This window comes from Camelina sativa, chromosome 9 (assembly GCF_000633955.1).
Source record: "Camelina sativa cultivar DH55 chromosome 9, Cs, whole genome shotgun sequence".
Classification (NCBI taxonomy): Eukaryota; Viridiplantae; Streptophyta; class Magnoliopsida; order Brassicales; family Brassicaceae; genus Camelina; species Camelina sativa.
In genome coordinates this window covers 37,934,610-37,954,076 of record NC_025693.1, presented here as the reverse complement: position 1 = coordinate 37,954,076, position 19,467 = coordinate 37,934,610, and the positions used below count along the sequence as shown (strand labels likewise).

At 37.6% G+C, this 19,467-nt stretch overlaps 1 protein-coding gene and 1 non-coding gene across 5 annotated transcripts; both read right to left on the bottom strand.

Moving 5' to 3' along the window:
• Window positions 540-4,018, bottom strand: LOC104714807. 4 transcript variants are annotated; one of them, XM_010432274.2, is made up of 13 exons: window positions 3,490-4,017; window positions 3,247-3,398; window positions 3,070-3,147; window positions 2,901-2,980; window positions 2,587-2,671; window positions 2,081-2,497; window positions 1,886-1,993; window positions 1,735-1,802; window positions 1,551-1,638; window positions 1,381-1,452; window positions 1,242-1,295; window positions 991-1,079; window positions 540-694 (listed from the first exon to the last, which is right to left on the bottom strand). In XM_010432274.2, exons 1-12 carry the CDS (start codon window positions 3,896-3,898, stop codon window positions 1,017-1,019), a joined length of 1,674 nt encoding a protein of 557 aa, XP_010430576.1. In that variant the 5' UTR covers window positions 3,899-4,017; the 3' UTR covers window positions 540-694; window positions 991-1,016. The 4 variants fall into 4 exon arrangements, 3 of the variants coding, with proteins under 3 accessions (XP_010430576.1, XP_019085247.1, XP_010430577.1); XM_019229702.1 differs by lacking the exon at window positions 540-694 and having other exon boundaries at window positions 989-1,079; window positions 3,490-4,018; XR_755894.2 differs by lacking the exons at window positions 540-694; window positions 991-1,079 and having other exon boundaries at window positions 1,381-1,473; window positions 3,490-4,018.
• Window positions 4,183-4,255, bottom strand: TRNAA-CGC. Its single transcript has one exon. It is a non-coding gene; the product is annotated as a tRNA-Ala (tRNA).

Genomic DNA, 19,467 nt, shown 5'->3' with positions numbered 1-19,467 from the left:
CCCACATAGAAGAAAAAGATGAACAAACCTGGTGGACGGTGAGATTTTGACCATGATCTCCGGCGAGCTCCTTGACGCGTTGGATCGAAACGAGAGAGGAATTGTCGAGGTTGTCAATGACAACGGTGCTGTAGCCGCCGAGAAGAAGCTGAAGAACCGTGTGACTTCCGATGTAACCAGCACCGCCCGTTACCAGAATATTCCCAACCATCGAAGCTCCAAGAGGCGCGATGAAGAGAGAGAGAGAGAGAATCAAAAAGAGAAGCTTCCCTGGAAAAATACTAATAACTAACCTTTCTTCTTCTTCTTCTTCTTCTTCTTCTTTGTGTGTTTTCGGAATAAAAAGAGGAGTGGAGAAGAGAAGACACGTGGCTTTTTCATTATTTTAACCTTATTATAATTATTAATACTTCCATTAATTTAATTGTCTCACAATTCTCTGGAGAAAAGTGTCACTTTGCGTGTTTAGCAACTACTAATAATTTATTTCACAAAGGCTTTGCATTTAAAAAACAAATTTAAGACTATTACAAAGGGTATATAAAAAAGGAAATTATATTTAAAGAAACTAATAATTTCGGTGATTATTAGACTACTAGTATATGTATATTACATAACAAATGTATCGAAGAACTTAACTAATAGCGACCGACAAAAGAAACTTAACTTTTAGCGATGCTCCAGAGTTTTTGACCTGTACCAAATGATCAGCATTTCCATTATTACTTTAACCAATTATAATTTTTTCAAAAAAAGTATTCATTTTTACAGTGTAAAATCCCCAATGCAGCTCTGGAAAAAGAAAAAGATTTGTAACTAAAGATGCTATTGCCAGAACATTCGTCCACATTTTTCATATCATTGACGAATCTACGTTACAGTTTTGACAGCAGACATTTTCAATGTCATGCATATGCCCGCCGAAAAATTGATAATTGCTTTATAGTATGATGGTGATAATTGATGTATAATGTATGATGGTTAACTAACCCGGTTTGTTGACAGGGGTGTGTGTTTTAAGGTTGAGAGCTGAGTAGTCTCTCGGCCTCGTCGTTTGCTTCAGCCTGTATTTTCCATTTCTGCATTACAAACATATAGACCAACGTAATGTTAAATACAAAGTTGTTGTAAGTATGTGTATATATATATGCGTGTGTTCTCCAAAATGAAACTCGGAACTTGCAGGAGAAAGATATACACAGTTCAATGTATATGAATATATGTTTCCAAAACTAAAATACCTCTTCAAGGTTTTCGAGTTCCATGATCTGCTCTATCTGTTGAGCAATGTTTTCCTGTGGAAACAATGGAGTTCTAATCATCAGTCTTCAGATTCGATCACATCAGGTTCTTAACTAATCTCTTCGAAATATAACTCACAGTATTGTTCACTTCCTCGGCTGCAAGAACATCAGTGTCCATTTCCACCTCGATCTCAATCATTGAAGATATCTAAACGTATAAGAAATCGAGCTGAAAGATTAAAACCATGAGATCAAGTGAGATTTGTGAATATCAAAATTGTTTTTTTTTTCTTTTCGTTTTCTTACTTTGGCATAACTATCGATCAGCTCAATCTTTCCCTTTATGGAGTTCTCTAGAGTTTCTCGTACCTTCTTTACTCTTGTTCTCCGAGTACTATATTTGAGTAAGATACACATTTTATTATGATAGATCTCATTGTCTTAACAATTTCCCGAATGATGAGGTTCAAATGATCTGAGAGGGTCATACCGGTAAGCTGGCTCTCCGACTGCTAAAATTTTGTTCTCGAGCTGGCACATTCGAGCCAACATCCACACCTAATGGACACAACAAAGTTTTAGTAGTGTGTTTGATTGCATATTGCGGGTTTCAAAAGGTATGGATAAATGAGACTTGGTACCTCTTTCTCAACTGCTTCCTTTAGATCTCTAATGCGGCGCTGGAGCACATCATACTGAGATAAGAGTTGCTGCTTGATACCAACCACATCTATTGTCCGTTCAGGGAGCTGAAACCGTGCAAGGGATTATGAGATTCATACCAAAGAGACTAAGACATGTTCACTTGACGCAGTTCATGTGTTAGAGAATATAACCTGATTTAGCTGAGGAAGGACTAAAGAATTTACGGTTACTCCAACTGCTAGTGATGTAACAGCAGCAATTGAGAGTAATTGAGGCAAACTGGGATTAATAAAGCCAGAAGCAGCATCTCCAGTAGCCAAAACAGCAAGAAGGGGTATAATAAACGATGGTTGCAAGATCTTATCTCCATCTTTTAAAGGAGGCCTTAGCAAGAGTGACTCTCGTCCATCCTTGTGCTTTGTGAGGCTCATAGGTTCTCCAGGGTAAAACTTTGGAGCTTTGGGGCTAAATTTGAAAGGTCCCACTTGTCTGTAAACATTAGAAGGAGCAGCAGAGGCAACTGTCACTCTTTCTCCCTCTTGCGCAGGGAGTTCGGCTGTCTCAGTGGCAAACCGGTGCGTTCGGGCTATACCGGAAGGAGTTCGTACCTGAAAATCCAATGCAACGGTTACTATATCTGATGTACCAAAATCAAAAATTACGCTGAAAATGAAAATGTGTTAACAATGGCAATTACCACAATGGAGTGCACCGAAGATGTGATCTTGTTCTTCTTTATCTGGATTAGTCTGAGCCCTTTCTCCCAGAGAGGAATGTCCTTGCTGCGTTCGGCAGATGTAGCTCCTTAGAGAAAGTGAATATCCCAGCATCAACACCACACACGTCTCAATTTGTTTTACAGGTCAAATTCACAAACAAAAACCGCTCTCACACCCAACAAAACATATTAAAAGATATACTAAAGAGTACTCTAAACAAACATATTAAAAGAAATCTAAATCTAAACCTAGAGGTAGGCAACAAAGAAGAGAAATACTAAAGAGTACTAACCCGAGCTCTTCTGATTCAATGCTGGTTATGTCACCAGAGAAAAGCTCATACTGGTAACGGCAATTAGCGCAAGATGCAATCTAGAAACATAGACAGCACAAATCATCAAGTTATTCTAATAAAAAGATATACTGAGCAAAAACAATCAATTAGATTGGTCAGTCATTACCTGAACTCCATGCTGGGGTTGTGCAACAGCAATGGCAATCAAACAGGTGGGACATCTCACAATTTTACCAAAGGGAACCTAAGATCAATATCAATGTATTCGATATCATGCTAAACAAACATAGCCTGACCATTCTAGGATAGTGAATAAGTTAAAAAGGTGTTGTTGCATAGTTACCTCCTCAGCAGGGGAGATTCCAACACGGCAAATATCTCTGATGATCCTTAGAGAATCAGAAACCCTTAAGGAAGCAGCAAGACTATTAACCAACATCGTGTAGACCTCAACGTCAGGCCTTGACCATCTCCATCGATCAATTTCACTTCCACCTGTGATAAAAAACAAAAACAAAAGAATGAATCCTAAATTTGCTTAATCAATCACAGAGACTCCTACTCTGGATGAATGAGATGAGAGAACCTAAATCGAAACTCGCTCGCATGGCGTAAAATATCGACAAGGCAAGATCAACATTGCCGCGACTGATAGCAGCGGAGATAATCGAACGGCAATCTTCAAGCTCAACGATTCCGCCGCGATTTGACCCGAATCGTTCAGAAATCATCTCGAGCGCTTCATCCGCATCTCTAACGGCGGATACGCTGCTCAGAAGCTCGTCGTCGAGAATAGACGACGAAACATCGGCTGCGGCGGATCTGACACTGTCTCTGCTCCGGTCTCCATAGGACGAGAATAGAATCCGTCGCCGTAGACGACCGATATTCGCCGGTTTGAAGAACAGAGAGCGAAGAAGAGGGTGAGTGTCGTCGTGGAGGTTAGGGATGCGATTGATTCCGGAGAAGACGGAGGAAACTACACGAAGACTCATTGATTATAATCGGAAGAGAAAGTCACCGGCGAAGAAGACGGAGGAGCATCGGTTCGGTGGTGGTTCTCTCTCGGAGATGAGAAACGAGAGGCTATGAAAGAGGGAAGAAGAAACCAACGTTCTCTAATGATATACTATTTTTTTTTCTTTCTTCTATCTATTGCTTCGGTTGATCTTGCGCCGTTGATTTTTCGATATATGACCCCCAAAAAAAAAAACAATCCGACGGTTGAGCTTGAGAGATATATATTAGTAAGTCATAAAATAAATAATTAAATGAATAATGGAGGTGCGGGGAATCGAACCCCGTGCCTCTCGCATGCGAAGCGAGCGCTCTACCATATGAGCTACACCCCCAAACCATGTTCACTATCAAGGATGTAGTTACTTATAATTTGGAAAACAAAATATCTTGAAAAGGCAGTAGAATATTAAACATTAAATTTCGTAAACGTATTAAAGAAAAAGAAATAAAAAAAAAGGTAGAGACATTTGTTTTTTTCCGAGTTAGTCTCTTTCCATATTTGTGTAATTTTGTTGTGTATACCACAATTCTCCAATTTGCAAAACGATCTGGGCTTACTAGTTTGGGCTCCATAAGTATGGGCCGAAATTGCTAACTTTTTTTTTCTTTGTTTTTTTTGACATCAAACTAACTTGGTTAATTTGTTGTTATACGGAAAAGAAAAAAGAAAAAAACTAAAAACGATAGTAACAGAAAAGTGAGATACTAGTTTTTGAGTCATACTTTGTTAGTAGAGAGAGCGAGAGAGAGCTTAAAAGCACAGTAAGCAACCATGGCGGGAATGGTCGATACGCAGAATTAGCTTCTTCCTTTTCTTTTTGTTTCTGATCGGCGAATTCATCTTCTCCGATTAGAAACGGTTACTAGAACGAGAAGAAACTGAGATATTTTCCCCTACTGAGGAGCTAAGTTGACGAAGAAACAAACCAGCCATGGCAGGAACCGATGATACACAAGAGAAGATTCGCTATTTTATCGGAGACTTGAAACATGAAAGATCTCGAAAAGGTAAAGAAAGATCTTTCTTTCTTCTTTTTGGTTTTTGTTTTTCGTAAGAGAACAATCTAATTGTGACGATCGTTATGAAAATTCAATCAATCATAAGATGATCGGAATGAAATGTTGGTGGAATTTAGGGTTTGAGATTGATTCTGAGTGATCATTTGTTCTGATATTGTTCTGTTGGTGATTTTTGGTCGTCAAAAGTGCAAAAGTGTGTTGAATTGAAGAATCGTGTGAAAGATCTCGAATCGGGATTAGAATCTGTGGATGCTACGCCTGAACGTCTTAGGTCTTTAAACCAAGTAGCAGAGGAGGAGGATACTACTACTACTACTAACGTCAACGAGTCTTCAAGCGGTGCTACAATCCAGTCTCGTGAGGTCAGTTTCCAATATACCTTAAATGAGTTGGAAGTGGATATCGCTTAGAGTTTTCTTTGGGTTGTTTTATATATACTGAGCGCGCGTTTTGAGCTTGGAAATTGTACCTTTCTTCAGGCGAGGATTACTCTTTGCAACGAAAAATGGATTCTTCTTCTTCGGGATGAAAATTCTAATCTTGAAAGTGAGATACATGCTCGTCAGGTATCACATATGGATGCTCCTTTTTAAATGCTGTTCTGTTTATATAAAATTTTGTGTTAATGGTTTGATGATTATTGATGTTTCGATGCTTGCCAAAACAGGTCAAGGAAGCACTGATCAGGTTCAAATTTCATTTGGCCTTTTGTTTCTTGTTTATGATCAAACATGCATAGATCAATTTATATTCTTTCTTTCTTTCTTTCTTCTTCTCTTTGCTGATGCAGGGATCAATTTCTTTACAAAGTCCTTCAACTGAAGAAGGAAGCAAAAGCTTTTATTAATGATGATGATGATAAGCTGTCTGATGTGAATTCTCAAAGGAAAAAAGATAGTGAGCTACACGAAGTATAACTGAATACATGACCACACATACCAACTTTAAAAATGTATAGCTAACTACACGAAGTAAATGTATTGCATGGCCACATGTACCAACTATATGATGGCATGTGCTCAACATCATGATCATTTTATTTTGGTATACTATTTATCAGAATCCGGCGTTGACTAAATATATCTGATGTTGACCATCAATTTTTTTTTTTAATACTTACAAAAGTAATAAAATTGTTTTGTTGAATCATTTATGGTTAAAAAAACATATCTATATCCAATATAAAGATATATTATATATGTTTAATGCATTCAATCTTATAATAGTTAGGTTTTTTTTTTAAGTTCAAAACATAAATAAAACTGAAAATAAATCATTAACAGTTTTTAAGATATTGAAACTTAAACTAAAACCAGAAATTCATGTTATAATAAATAAAATATGGACAGTATTTACTTAATATTGTAATTCTTTGGTAAATATACATATATCTTTCTGAATACTAATTATTTTAGAATATTATAGCATTTTAATTTGTTTGATGTATATTATACAATTTTATATTGTTTGTTTGCTGTATTTGCATCATTATTTTGTGAAATATTTTAAATTAATTATAATATTGTAATTGTGAGCAAATAAAATTTATTAATTTTATCAACCACATAAATTTAGTTTTACTAATCCACCGATGTGGATCATTAAAACACGCATTGTTTTCTTCATAGATTGAGTAATATATCTTTGTTTTTAAAAATTCAAAACACAAGATATGCAGCATAAATTATAAGGTTAGTTTCAAATTTATACTTCTCATTTAATATAGTAGGATATGTGGTAAAATAAAAGTTTTAATATCTGAAAAATATATTAATGATTTTTAATATATTTGAAGTTAAGTTTTACAATTGAAAAAAACTATTATAAGATTGATTGCATTAACAAATGTAAAATATATCTTTATAATGAATATAGATGTTTTGTTAATTATTAAAGGCCATAAATTATTCTATAAAACAGTTTTTTTTTCTAATACTATAATAAAATTAAAAAAATAAAATAAAATTGTTGGTCAACATTGTTCAACACCGGTCAAACATGGTCAACGCCGGATTCTAACAAACAGTGTACCGGAATAAAATGATCGTGATGTTGAGCACATGTCATCATATAGTTGGTATATGTGACCAATACATTTACTTGGTGTAGTTGACAATACATTTTTAAAGTTGAGATGTGTGGTCATGTATTGAGCTATACTTCGTGTAGCTGAGTATCTTTTTTCCATTCTCAAAAGCAAAATGAGCTGCTAACATCCAAGAAGAAGATAGAGTATATGGAGAAACAACTGGATAAATTTGTTGAAGAGAAGACAGAAATGGAGAAACAACATCATGCTCTGGTTGAAAAGAACGAAGTACTCAAAAAGAAGAATATACTTTTGGAGAAGAAATTGGAAGAACAAAAGAGGGACAACCAATATCTTACCACAAAGCGTGATGAACTCCAAAGACTTTTGAGTAAGGTAAGTAAATAAATATAATAGGAAACTCAATATATACATTGAGAAAGGCACGGATTGTGATATTCAACAGTAAACTCATCAATATCTTTCTTTTCTCACTTGAATAAACAGAGAAACCCTTGGAACGATGAGACAGCAGCAGAGTTTCAAAATGAGCTGCTAACATCCAAGAAGAATATAGAGTTTATGGAGAAACAACAGCATGCTCTGGTTGAACAGTACGAAGTACTCACAAATAAGAATGTACTTTTTGGAGAAGAAATTGGAAGAACAAAAGAGGGAGAACCAATATCTTACCACAAAGCGTGATGAACTCCAGGGACTTTTGAGTAAGGTAAGTAAATAAATAGAATAGGAAACTTATGAGGAGATGTTGGAGATTACGAGATCGAGTTAAATGGAAAGTTAACATTTGTGTAATATTCTCCTATTACTAAATAAGTAGATTTACCATTATTGAATATGTAAAGAACTTGTTAGACAAGTTATATCTTTGTATAAATATAAGCCTAAAAGCTAATGAATAAAATGAGAGAAACTATTTCACTTCTAAGGTTTCCTCCAAATTTATCATGGTATCAGAGCCTTGATCTTATACCAATGGATTAGGGTTTTCTTTTGTTTCTACAGTTTAAAAAAAAAAAAAAATTTTGAATTTTGTTTCTTTGTTCGTACTGGTTTTCTTTGTTTTGGTGTATCAAACATACTTCCTTGATTTCTTTTATAGTTCTTTTCGTTTTTTTTGCTTTGTTTTTTCGAAAAAAAGAAAAAAAAAAAAACTTAAAAAAAAAAAAAATTTGTTCGACTGTTTTTTTTAGAAAAAAAAGAAAGAAAGAAAGATGTGTCTCTTTCATGAGAGATATGGGTACAATAGCACATGATTGTGTTTTCCAACGAGTCTTCATGTGGATTCATTTTTTTCCTACAAACAAGATGGAGCCACGAAGATAACTATCAAAGTGATGAATCTGACGGATACGATGCTGATCCGAAGATGACAAACCTGAATTTGACCATGACCACTACACAAGTTTCTTCATGAACAAGAAGTTTGAAGAACGATTTAAACTTGTGATTTTGAAATCAATGGAGATACACATTCTCCACCGACTCGATGACCTTATGGCGAGGTATAACGCCATTGATGACTCTATAGTGAGTACAAAGACCGTGAAGATGATGTGATGATGATCGTCCAATCTCATACGTGTTACCACGTATGAGCTTGCGGGAGGGTATGAGGAGATCTTGGAGATTACGAGATCGAGTTAAATGGAAAGTTAACATTTGTGTAATATTCTCCTATTACTAAATAAGTAGATTTACCATTATTGAATATGTAAAGAACTTGTTAGACAAGTTATATCTTTGTATAAATATAAGCCTAAAAGCTAATGAATAAAATGAGAGAAACTATTTCACTTCTAAGGTTTCCTCCAAATTTATCAATTATAGTTTTATGTTCTTAAATAGATGTTGTTGATATATCTAAATAATATGACAATTAATTAAATATATTTTTTGTTTAATTATTATTATTCATATATTATATATTGAATCAATGTTTAAAAATTATAAAAATAAAAATAAATAAATATATATTAGTATTATATTTTTCTAATTGTACTCATGTAGCACTTAGATCAATTTGTCATTCAAGAATATAAGGTAATCTCACATGGGATCCAAACAACATTACCATTCTCAAANAACTCAATATATACATTGAGAAAGGCACGCATTGTGATATTCAACAGTAAAAACTCAATATCCTTTCTTTTCTCACTTGAATGAACAGAGAAACCCTTGGAACTATGAGACAGTAGCAGAGTTCCGAAAGGAGGAGGTGGCATACCACAGAAAGAAATGGGAAGAAGAGCAGAAAACCTTAACTGCAAACCAGAGAAAGAACTGGGAAGAAGAGAAGGAAAGCTTACTGAGGGAGAAGGATCCCATAGATGGTTCTGCATTACAAACCATGGTGAATACACTGCCAAAGTGGCTGAAGAGCACTGTAGCCCCTAAAGGCATCTTGACAGGAGATGAGTTGGGGGTTATGATGGGTGCCCTAGTAGCTATCACTGCTTATGTGGTTACATATGCTAATGAAAGCGTGAAAATAACTGCTCTCGGTGCCTTTGCTTCATTATGCGGTATACTCATGGGCAAAGTATTCAACAATGTTGTCACTTACATCTCCATGGATAAAGAAGCCAAGGTGGAGCCAAATTCTATACCATGGATATTAATAGGAGGAGTAGTCACTCTTTTCTGCGGATTCATACAGGATTATTGGACAAGATTTGTTGTTACAGCCAGCTTAGCCTTAGCGATGAAGATAATCATTGCTAGCATATGGACCGCTTCTTATGGAGTCAGCAAGTGCAAAGCTATGTGTGTGGTTTTGCTAGGAGTCATTGGTATCGGTTTGGCAGCAGGTGTTCCCCACGTCCTCAAGATGATAGCAAAATGAAGGAGCATGAAGACTCAAATCTGTTTCTCGAACAAGGTTGAAATTTGTTTGTTTGTTTGTGTAGTTTTATTGTAGTTGACTCTATAAACACAGTGTGTGAGTATTTTCAAGAAGATAGTAAGAGACAATAGTTACTTGTATGTGAAAGAAAATTTTTGAGCAGAATAAGCTCAAGTGGATCAAATGGTGCTCAAGTAGATAAGGCAATAGCAGAACACAAAATCAGAGACTTATTCATCCCAAAATTATGCGAAACATTTTAGTCGGAGAAGATGCTTACTATTGTGTATATGATTCTGATTGAGTGATGTCCACATAATGTATGTATTCATTCTTCCAGTGTCTAGTTCCGCTTCGAGTCATTTGGTTCTTTAAAAAAAAAATTAAAAAGTGTAAATTAGCTCACTAATTTTTTTTTTTTTTTTGTGAATCATTAAATGAGCATAAGGGTAATTATGTTTTTTAGTAGTATATATCTTCAATTTTAGAAGATATAGTAAAGATTTTGTTCATAATTATCTGTTTAAGTCAGTGAGATGTAAATGTCTACAAATCAAATATTGTTTTTAAAATTTTCGTTATTAATGTATATATATATTTACAGGATATTGTAAATGATATATATTAAAACAATATAATTCCATAATCCCACTCACATAAGGAAAATATTTAGCTGGAAAAAAAAAATATATAATTTAAAGTTATCCGTTAAATATTGACGTCTACTTACTTTCACATCTTGTTACATGTTGATGCTTTTGGTGGTTAAAAATAAGGGAAAAAACAATAGGAGTAAGAAATTTTGTATATATACTGTACGTCGCCTTACAAGTTAAAAATTGCTTTAGTTATTCATATTGTTTCAGTAATGGGATCTATGGCACCTCCTCCCTTCGACGACCGGCGTGATGATATAATAGAGCTTTCAAGCTCTTTAGTTCTTGATCTTTTTTTTTATGAACATTTGTATAATCATGAGTATCATATTTTTTGATTGGTTGACTAATGATTATTTTGAGAAGGAACATCACCGCTTACATGATATCGAACTCGGGAGGTTGCCTGCGGGGGAGATGATCCAGGAAATATCAGATGGTGACAGCGACTGATTGATTTCTGGAGACCCATGCATGGGAGTTTAATTAAAAGATGTATACTTAAGGTTCAATATTGTTACATTCTACAATTTTACGGGTTTTACTTTTAGTCATCATTGATCGACTTATAATGCAACTCCTTTTTAAAAATTTGATTGTTGTCAACATAAATTGTCGGTCGTTCGTCCATGGTTCGGAATGATGAATTTTTGCTCGACTTGAGGTGGTGATGGATGTTAATTAAGTTCATAGTTAGATATTTTTCTTCAAATTATCACACAAAATACTAAAACCAAAAAATCCATCAATATCGCAGGACTTGTTTTTATTGATTTCTTCACGTTGAAGTAAACAACGTAAGAGCTGATTCTTACTATGTAAGGTACGAGTAATACGATAAATTGACCATGGTAATTAGGGAATTGAAGGTCACAAAATTGTTGAAGCTAACATCCTAAAGAGAGATTAGCGTTAGGTCCATTAATTGCCGGCTTGTAATTAGGGTTCCTTTCTTCTTTGATCATTATGGCCGCCGGAGATATAGGGTGGTAGTTATCCAATAGTTAACTAACTTTTCCTAATCTATATGTAACTCAAATTATGTAAAAATAAGAGAGAAAAAAAAAAACTAATTATATATTGTGTCAACGGCTAACCTAGTTAGGAGTCAACCGCTAGCTCCTCTACTTATATATATTTCGTTTGTATAGCTCCTCTACTTACAAAGACTTTCACAATTACTCTTATCTATTCATTAAACCGATCGAGAAGTCCTCTTCTCTCGCAAACACCATGGATGCATCACGATATGAAGAAACCGTAATAGTTTTGTTCAGGGTAATGGTGGTGATGTCCATGATTGTTATCCTTTTCGGCTCTTGTCTTTGTTTTAAATTTTGCTCACGGACGTCTACTCAGAAAGATGAAGATATTGTGTACCTCACTTTTTAGCCCATGGAGCTTGAATTCTAATGACGATCAAGACAAAGCGCAAAGTTAGCGATGAAGATAAATTATCTTGTAGTCATCTTAATATTCTCTATAAACTTCTTTTTTTTTCCCCTTAAATTATTCTTATGGGATTTGCTTCAATATTAACTAATCTGTCTCTTATCTTCTGAATTGAAGACCTATCAGATTTACAATAAAGATATTGTGGTTACGTATTTTATTTATCTTTTTTGGAGACGATTATCTTCAGAAATTATAATTATATATATATATGTATCAAGCCATATTCATCATGTAATCGGATTACAAACAAGACTTAACAACAATATATATATATATATACATATATGATATTTTATATATATGCAAGAGCATCTTCTCTTTTTATAGGTGAAAATTAACTCAAAGGTCTAGTTAAATATTATCACATTACCTAATTTACCTTGTTAGTGGATCGCTATCTAGCTAGCTTAACCATGCAAGATGATGGTGACCACCTCTCCTCAGAAGAAACGTTAAAATTTATGTATGCGATGATCGGAGCCATATTCCTTTACCTTGTCCTTTTGGGCAGCATAATATTTTATTATCTTCGTAAGTGGCTATCCCTTCATAAACCCTCATATACTACTCTAAGAACCGACGAGACGATCAGCGACCATGATGTGGACAAGGGATCAATCATCGTCAATCGAGTTTGAAGTCTTTATTATGGTATTTAGTTTGTTCTTAAATCATTGGATTTGGTTCAATTTGTTCCTTCATTATGTTTTGCTTTTGTGTCTTTCTATAAGAAATAATTAATCACTTTTAGTGAAATTCCTTTATTTTTATTTTTTTTTTATTTTTTTTTTATTTTTTTTTTTAACATACTTCATTAATTCCGTTAAAACATACAAAGTGCCTCCACACGAGTAACACTTACCATCTTATACAATATAGGAAGAGAAAAACAATCGAGGAAAAGGAGAGAGATATATTAGAGGAAGTAACGGAACCAAGTGATCAAAAGAGAGTCATCTGGGTTGGAGATCTTTTGCTTGAGCGTGAGGGGGCCAAGGTGAGCTCGAATGATGTTCTTGATCTCTTGGATCAATGTCGAGGCTGGTCGAGAGAGAGAGGTATGAAGGCGTGAATTCCGCTCCTTCCAAATAGAATACACTGAGGCTTGGTAAAGAAGTCGAAGAATCCAAGTGATGTTCTTATCCCTACAAGGATTCCTCAACCATGTGACTCCCGCTTCAAAGGATGAAGGAGGAGAGAGATGGACTTTACCAGTGAAGTGATGCCAAACCTCCTTCGCATAGGAGCAATCAAAGAACAGGTGTTGACGAGATTCATCGAAGGAGTTGCAGAGCACACAGGAAGATGGAACCGTAAAACCCCAGCGAACCATTCGATCCCTTGTAAGAAGTCTATGGCGAGAGTTGAGCCAGGCTATGAAGGCATGCTTGGGGATTCTGCCTTTAAACCATACAGAAGCATACCAGTCTACCTTATTTCCCGGAGGATATAGATAACTCCAAGTGGCGGCTGCGGAGAACGAAGTGGATGGAGACGCATCACCAATCTTCCAGAGATAGCAATCATCTTGATTATTAGGACTATTAGCTAGAGGAGGGGGAGGAAGGCAGGACTTGAGTAATTGGATTATGGGGTTTCGACTCCTGCTATTAGCCAACCACCATTAACCATCCCTTACAGCATCATGAACCACCGCAGATAAAGGGAGACCCGTTATTCGGGGACCAGAAGCCCCTGTTAAGTCCAGTAATGGTCCGAGAGATGTCCAATTATCAGTCCAGAATTTGCAAGTAATACCAGAACCCAATTCACAAAAGATGAAGGGTCGAGCCAAATGTCTGATGTTACAGAGGTTCCTCCATATCCAACTCCCCGAGGCGTTACCATTTAGATCCCAAAAACACTGGTTGCCAATTAGGTGCATCCTTACCCATGAGACCCAGAGAGAACCCCCAGCAGCAAAAATAAGCCAGATCAGTTTCAGAACAAGGACCTTGTTCCAGTTTGTGAGCCGTTTGAGACCAAGACCTCCACATTCCTTCTCTGTGCAAACTGACTCCCAGCTGACTTTAGCACCCCTAGCAGAATTAGGTACACCCTTCCAAAGGAAAGCACTGCACATACTCTCCATTTCCTCCAAACAACTCTTTGGGAGGATAAACATTGAAGCCCAGAATGTGATGGTGGAATAGATGACAGCCTGAATTAACTGCAATCGACCAGCAAAAGAAAGGTGTCTTGCAGTCCAAGAGTTGAATCTACGAAGAAGCTTATCTATCAGAGGCTGGTAATCTTGTCTTACCATTTTTTTGTGGATAAGGGGACCCCGAGATACTTAACTGGAAAGGAGCCCTGAATCAAACCTGCTCTCTCTGCTATACTCTGGTTCTGTTGGATATCATCACCATCCAAAAACAGAGCCGTTTTCTCCTTGTTTATCCCCAAGCCTGATTCGATTTTGAACTCCTCAAGAATCTGGAGAATGTTATCCAACGAGTCTTGCTTGCCATCGAAAAATATTAGGATGTCATCCGCAAAGCTTAAATGAGTAATTAGGGGAGCTAAACACTGCGGATGAGGCCCAAACCTCTGATTCAAAACTCCTCTGTCCAGTTTCTTAGATAAAACATCCATAGCCAAAACGAATAGTAAGGAGGAGATTGGATCACCTTGACGAAGACCTTTCTTGCCTGGAAAAAAACCCACCAGTTCGCCATTTAAAGCTATACTAAAGGAAGGAGTAGTATAGCATTCCTTGATCCAACCAATAAACTGAGCCGGCAAGTCTAGAGCGATAAGGAGATTCTCCAAAAACTTCCAATCAAGATTGTCATAAGCCTTTGCTAGGTCCACCTGAAGACAGCCTCTAGTAGTAGGTCCTGCCGAGTGAAAGTTGTTAACTAGCTCTGAGGCAAGTAAAACGTTTTCACACAACTGACGACCTTGAACAAACCCAACTTGGTTCGCTTGAACTGCATCAGCAATAAACAGTTTAAGCTTTTGTTTCAGCAGGCGAGCAATGACTTTGTAGACTGTTGTACAGCAGGATATAGGTCTTAGTTGTGCAATTTTATCTGCTCCTGGGACCTTGGGGATGAGAGTAATGGCGGTTGCGGCAAAGTTTCTTGGGAGGTATCCAGTCTCGAAGAATTGCTGAACAGCTTCCACCGTGTCCCTACCAACTATGTCCCAAGCCTCCCTCAGGAATTCAACTGGGAAACCATCCGGGCCAGGCGCTTTAGACTTAGGCATAGTGACAATGGTTCGTCTTATCTCTGCGACAGAGGGAGTTTGAAGGAGTTGAGTGGCCAGTTCCGGTTCACACCTGAACGAGTTTAGAGCTTTGATACTCTCCACCGTCATAGGGGTAACTCCAACATTCTCAGATCCCAACAGATTCTGATAATATGCTAGAAGAAGTTCCTTGATCTGAATAACATTATAAACACGCTCATCCTCATCAGTCCTGAGATACTTGATTGCGTTGAACCCTTGATTAGCAAGAACTGATTTGAAGAAAAAGGCAGTATTAGCATCCCCCTCAGATAACCAGCGTACTCTTGACTTCTGTTTGTAAAAAGATTCTTGAGCATCTGCAAAAAATCTCCATTTCTTTCTTGCAACAAATTCCTCTCGAAACAAAGTAGTGGTAGGAGTAGTCATTAAAGCAGCTTGTATCAGTTCCAGTTGGAGTAGAGCATCCTTAGTTCTCTGCTGAATATTGCCAAAGCCCTCTCTGTTCAATTGACGACAGGCCGCTTTAACCTGTTTCATACGCTGAGCCAAAGTGAACAGTTTGGACCCTACCATAACTTCTGAACTCCAAGCTTCAGCAATAACAGTCTTGAACCGAGGGTGAGTAGACAAGAATGAAAAGTATTTGAATGTTTTCTTGCTCCCTGCAATAGGTTCAGAGGTGGAGACCAGAGCAGGGGAGTGATCCGAGTCTCCAGGAGGATCAAACACGACAAGGGAATCCGGAAAAGAGGCCCTCCACTGCTCATTTACAAGGACTCTATCAAGTTTTCTAAGGACAGGATCTTCAGGTTGACTGTTAGTCCAAGTAAAGAAGGCTCCTCTACCAGGCAAATCCGATAACTCATTTGCAGATGTGCACTCTAATAGCTCTGACATACCAGCGAAAGGTAGAGGATGAGGGTGAACCGAAAAGTGCTCATTTGCAGTGAGAATTTGATTGAAGTCCCCAAGGACCATCAGAGGCGAATGTCGAGCAGGAGAGTTCTGCACTATCATCGTAATATCCTCCCATAGAGCTCTCCGCTGAACCTGAGTGTTAAAGCCGTAAGCAAAGGCCACCGCGAAACTCTCTTTTGTACTTGGAATGTAAACTCCACACAATACTATTTGCGCAGACATGTAAAAGCAAATAACCGAGATGGACGGGTCCCAGACAACCCAAATACGTCCATTTGCCGCAAACTGATAGTTTTGCTCTCCTCTCCACCCCGGAAAGGAAGCCTGCAAAACCTGAGCCACATTCTCCTCCAAGACATGTGTCTCCAAAATACTGCCAAGAAGAGGCTTATTCTTTAGGACCCAGTTTCTTAAATACCGCTGCCTAGAGGTACTATTTAAACCCCGAATATTCCAACAAAAAACCTTCGTCATCTATAACCCAAAAGTGAAGGTAGAGCAAAGCTCTTTCAGGAACTAACAAGTCCTAACCGAGGAACTACCCCGGTCAGGTTGAGAGCTTGAGGTGGAGGGAACGATCTTATACTTCTCAGGACAAGGCTTCATTCCGTTAAACTTACTCTCCATCCTCTGTAAACCAAACTGTTTTTTATTTTCCATTTTTGCTAGTTTTCGAACCCCCAAAGCACCAGGAATACCTTGCCTTGAAAGGTTTGAAGACTGAGCGTTTTGACTGATCGAGTTCTGAGTCATCTTTTTCTTCTTCTTTGACTTTGACTTCGAGGTAATCTCTGTCCAAGGTTCCTCAGAGACCTCGGGAGCATGACTAGTATGACCAAGGAGATCTTTCACTGCTATTATCTGCTTCGCCTCTCTTTCCCGTAACCAGCTCTCTACATTCGCCTGAATTGTATCCGCCACAGAGAAATCCTTCAGAGGCAGGATAACACGCTTAACTGGAGGGGTACTTCTACTTCGATGCTTCTTATTGCCTCTATCATGTGAGCTAGAAGAAGCATCCTTTTGAGTATCCAGGGCATCCGTGGGTGACCCCGAACTGGGAAGAACCTCAGTAGAGATAGGAGTGTCCACAAGCTTAACAGTCTCCTTCTCTGAGACCAAAGGCACCTTAGAAACCGCAGAGGCAACACCCCCAGGTACAAACCCCCCATTCTTTTCAAAAACGACCTGCTGCTTCATGAGTGGCTTGGGACACCTGCTAATAAGATGTCCAAATCGCCCACAATTGCAACACTTCGGAGGTAGACGAGGATAAGTAACGCTTACTTTGACCGAGTTTAAAGCCTCATCCCGCACAATGATGGTTGAAGGGGGAGCCTTTTCCAGAGAGATTTCAACCTTGACCTTTGTTTTACCCATATAGTAGGGATCCAATTTAGACTTTTCAGTATGCAGAGGCTCGCCAATTGCACTAGTGATGAGGCTGATACCAGAAAGGGAATACAATTGGGGAGGAACATTGTGCAGCACTGCCCAAGTAGGTACTGTTTTGAGATCTTGAACCTCCAGGGAAGCATCAACGGACCAAGGAGAAACATTAAATGCGCAGTTCCCTGCTTGCCAGTAACCCACCTGCAGAACCCACTCCCGGGTTTTAAGACATGGAATGAGAACGAGGCAAGATGTATCTGAGACATGTCTAATGGTGATGCTTCCATACTTTCCCCAAACTGGATTGAGGTCCGAGAAAATCTTCGAGGCAGTAGGAATTAACCCGTGAAAATGAGCTATGATGTAACCCTTCCATTGGTCGGCTGACTTTAACAGGACAGAGGTAGGAGCTTGAACAACTGGAATTCCATCTTCCATGAGAACCGGAGAATCAATTCTCCGAAAGTTTCTGAGAGAGGCTTTGAATCGCTCGGCATGAGACGGTGCGTCAACAAACGGCACCTGCCGTGGGATCGAGGAAGGAGGAGGCGAGATCTGAGAGGATTCATTAAGAGGAGCCGAGGATAGATTTAGATCTGGAGCTTGGATTGGAGACATAGAACCGTCGGGGGGATCTGGAGAGTCAGCCATTACACACGGGGAACACACTCTCAGGGACAAGAAAGGAAGAGGAGGGAGGAAGAAGAATATTCTCGGCGACTGGCGTGAGGCCGATCTCCGATGGAGATTCGCACGAAGTCACGAAATCGCCAAATTTCTCTCTGGCACACACTCACACTCACACTCACCCCGACCTTCTGATTAACGTCCTGAATCAATCTATCTCTCTACCTGACATGAATATTTTAATCAAGTAACTTTGTGTTAATTTTTTTTCTTTTCATACATGCATATTCTCTCCGGATCTTGTATCCACAAATTAAAATCTAATTGGCACGATCGATCTCAAGTGATCAACTGATCATGATTACAAGAGAACGTACCCTAAGAAACTGAAAAAACCCAAAGCACGAATGGCTCTTAATTGGCAACGATTTAAACCGCAATTACAATTTATGGAATAAAATAAGAATAATTAAACTAATTGAAACACCTATAAACTAAACTAAGAAATAAAAACTAACGACAATAGGAAAAAAACATGCCTTCTTCTAGGTCCGAGTATTACTAGTTTGTATTGCTGATCTTCGCTGATATGCCTCGTATAAGTCGTGGTCGTCGTTTTTGGTATAAGTCTTGGCATGTTGGAGGANACGTACCCTAAGAAACTGAAAAACCCCAAAGCACGAATGGCTCTTAATTGGCAACGATTTAAACCGCAATTACAATTTATGGAATAAAATAAGAATAATTAAACTAATTGAAACACCTATAAACTAAACTAAGAAATAAAAACTAACGACAATAGGAAAAAAACATGCCTTCTTCTAGGTCCGAGTATTACTAGTTTGTATTGCTGATCTTCGCTGATATGCCTCGTATAAGTCGTGGTCGTCGTTTTTGGTATAAGTCTTGGCATGTTGGAGGAGGAAGAGGCAGCCACAAAGGAAAAGAAAAATAACTATTAGGAAGAAGATCATCGCCGAAAACACAAATATCAACCGTATGTCGATCCATTCCAATGATCCCTTAGGTTGATACTCCATCAAGGTTTGTTAATTATGCCACAAACACTATGGTCATGAGCTCCATCAATTGTGTGTGTTTGTATATGTAGTATTGATTTATCATGATCAGCGGGTACGAGTCCTAATTATTTGGAGATAAGGATTCTTATTCCTTAAATTATCCAGTTATTAATAAATAAAATGCGTAATAGTTTGTCAAAACATATATACGGAATATATATGGTACGAGATCGATCTCAAACTTTTCTAACAAAAATAAAAATATCTATCTAAAACTGTGATAAGCAAAAATGTTATATAGTTCCGATCATCGTGATATAAAACAATGCTCTAGAAGGCTAGAACCAATATATGATGA

Excerpts from the sequence above, each read along its gene's own strand:
- LOC104714807 (XM_019229702.1), bottom strand. The coding sequence starts at position 3,898 with ATGAGTCTTCGTGTAGTTTCCTCCGTCTTCTCCGGAATCAATCGCATC. Across the intron at positions 1,803-1,885 it reads AGGAAGCAGTTGAGAAAGAG|GTGTGGATGTTGGCTCGAAT; the intron begins GTACCAAGTCTC and ends TGTGTCCATTAG. Across the intron at positions 1,080-1,241 it reads AACTCGAAAACCTTGAAGAG|AAATGGAAAATACAGGCTGA; the intron begins GTATTTTAGTTT and ends TTTGTAATGCAG.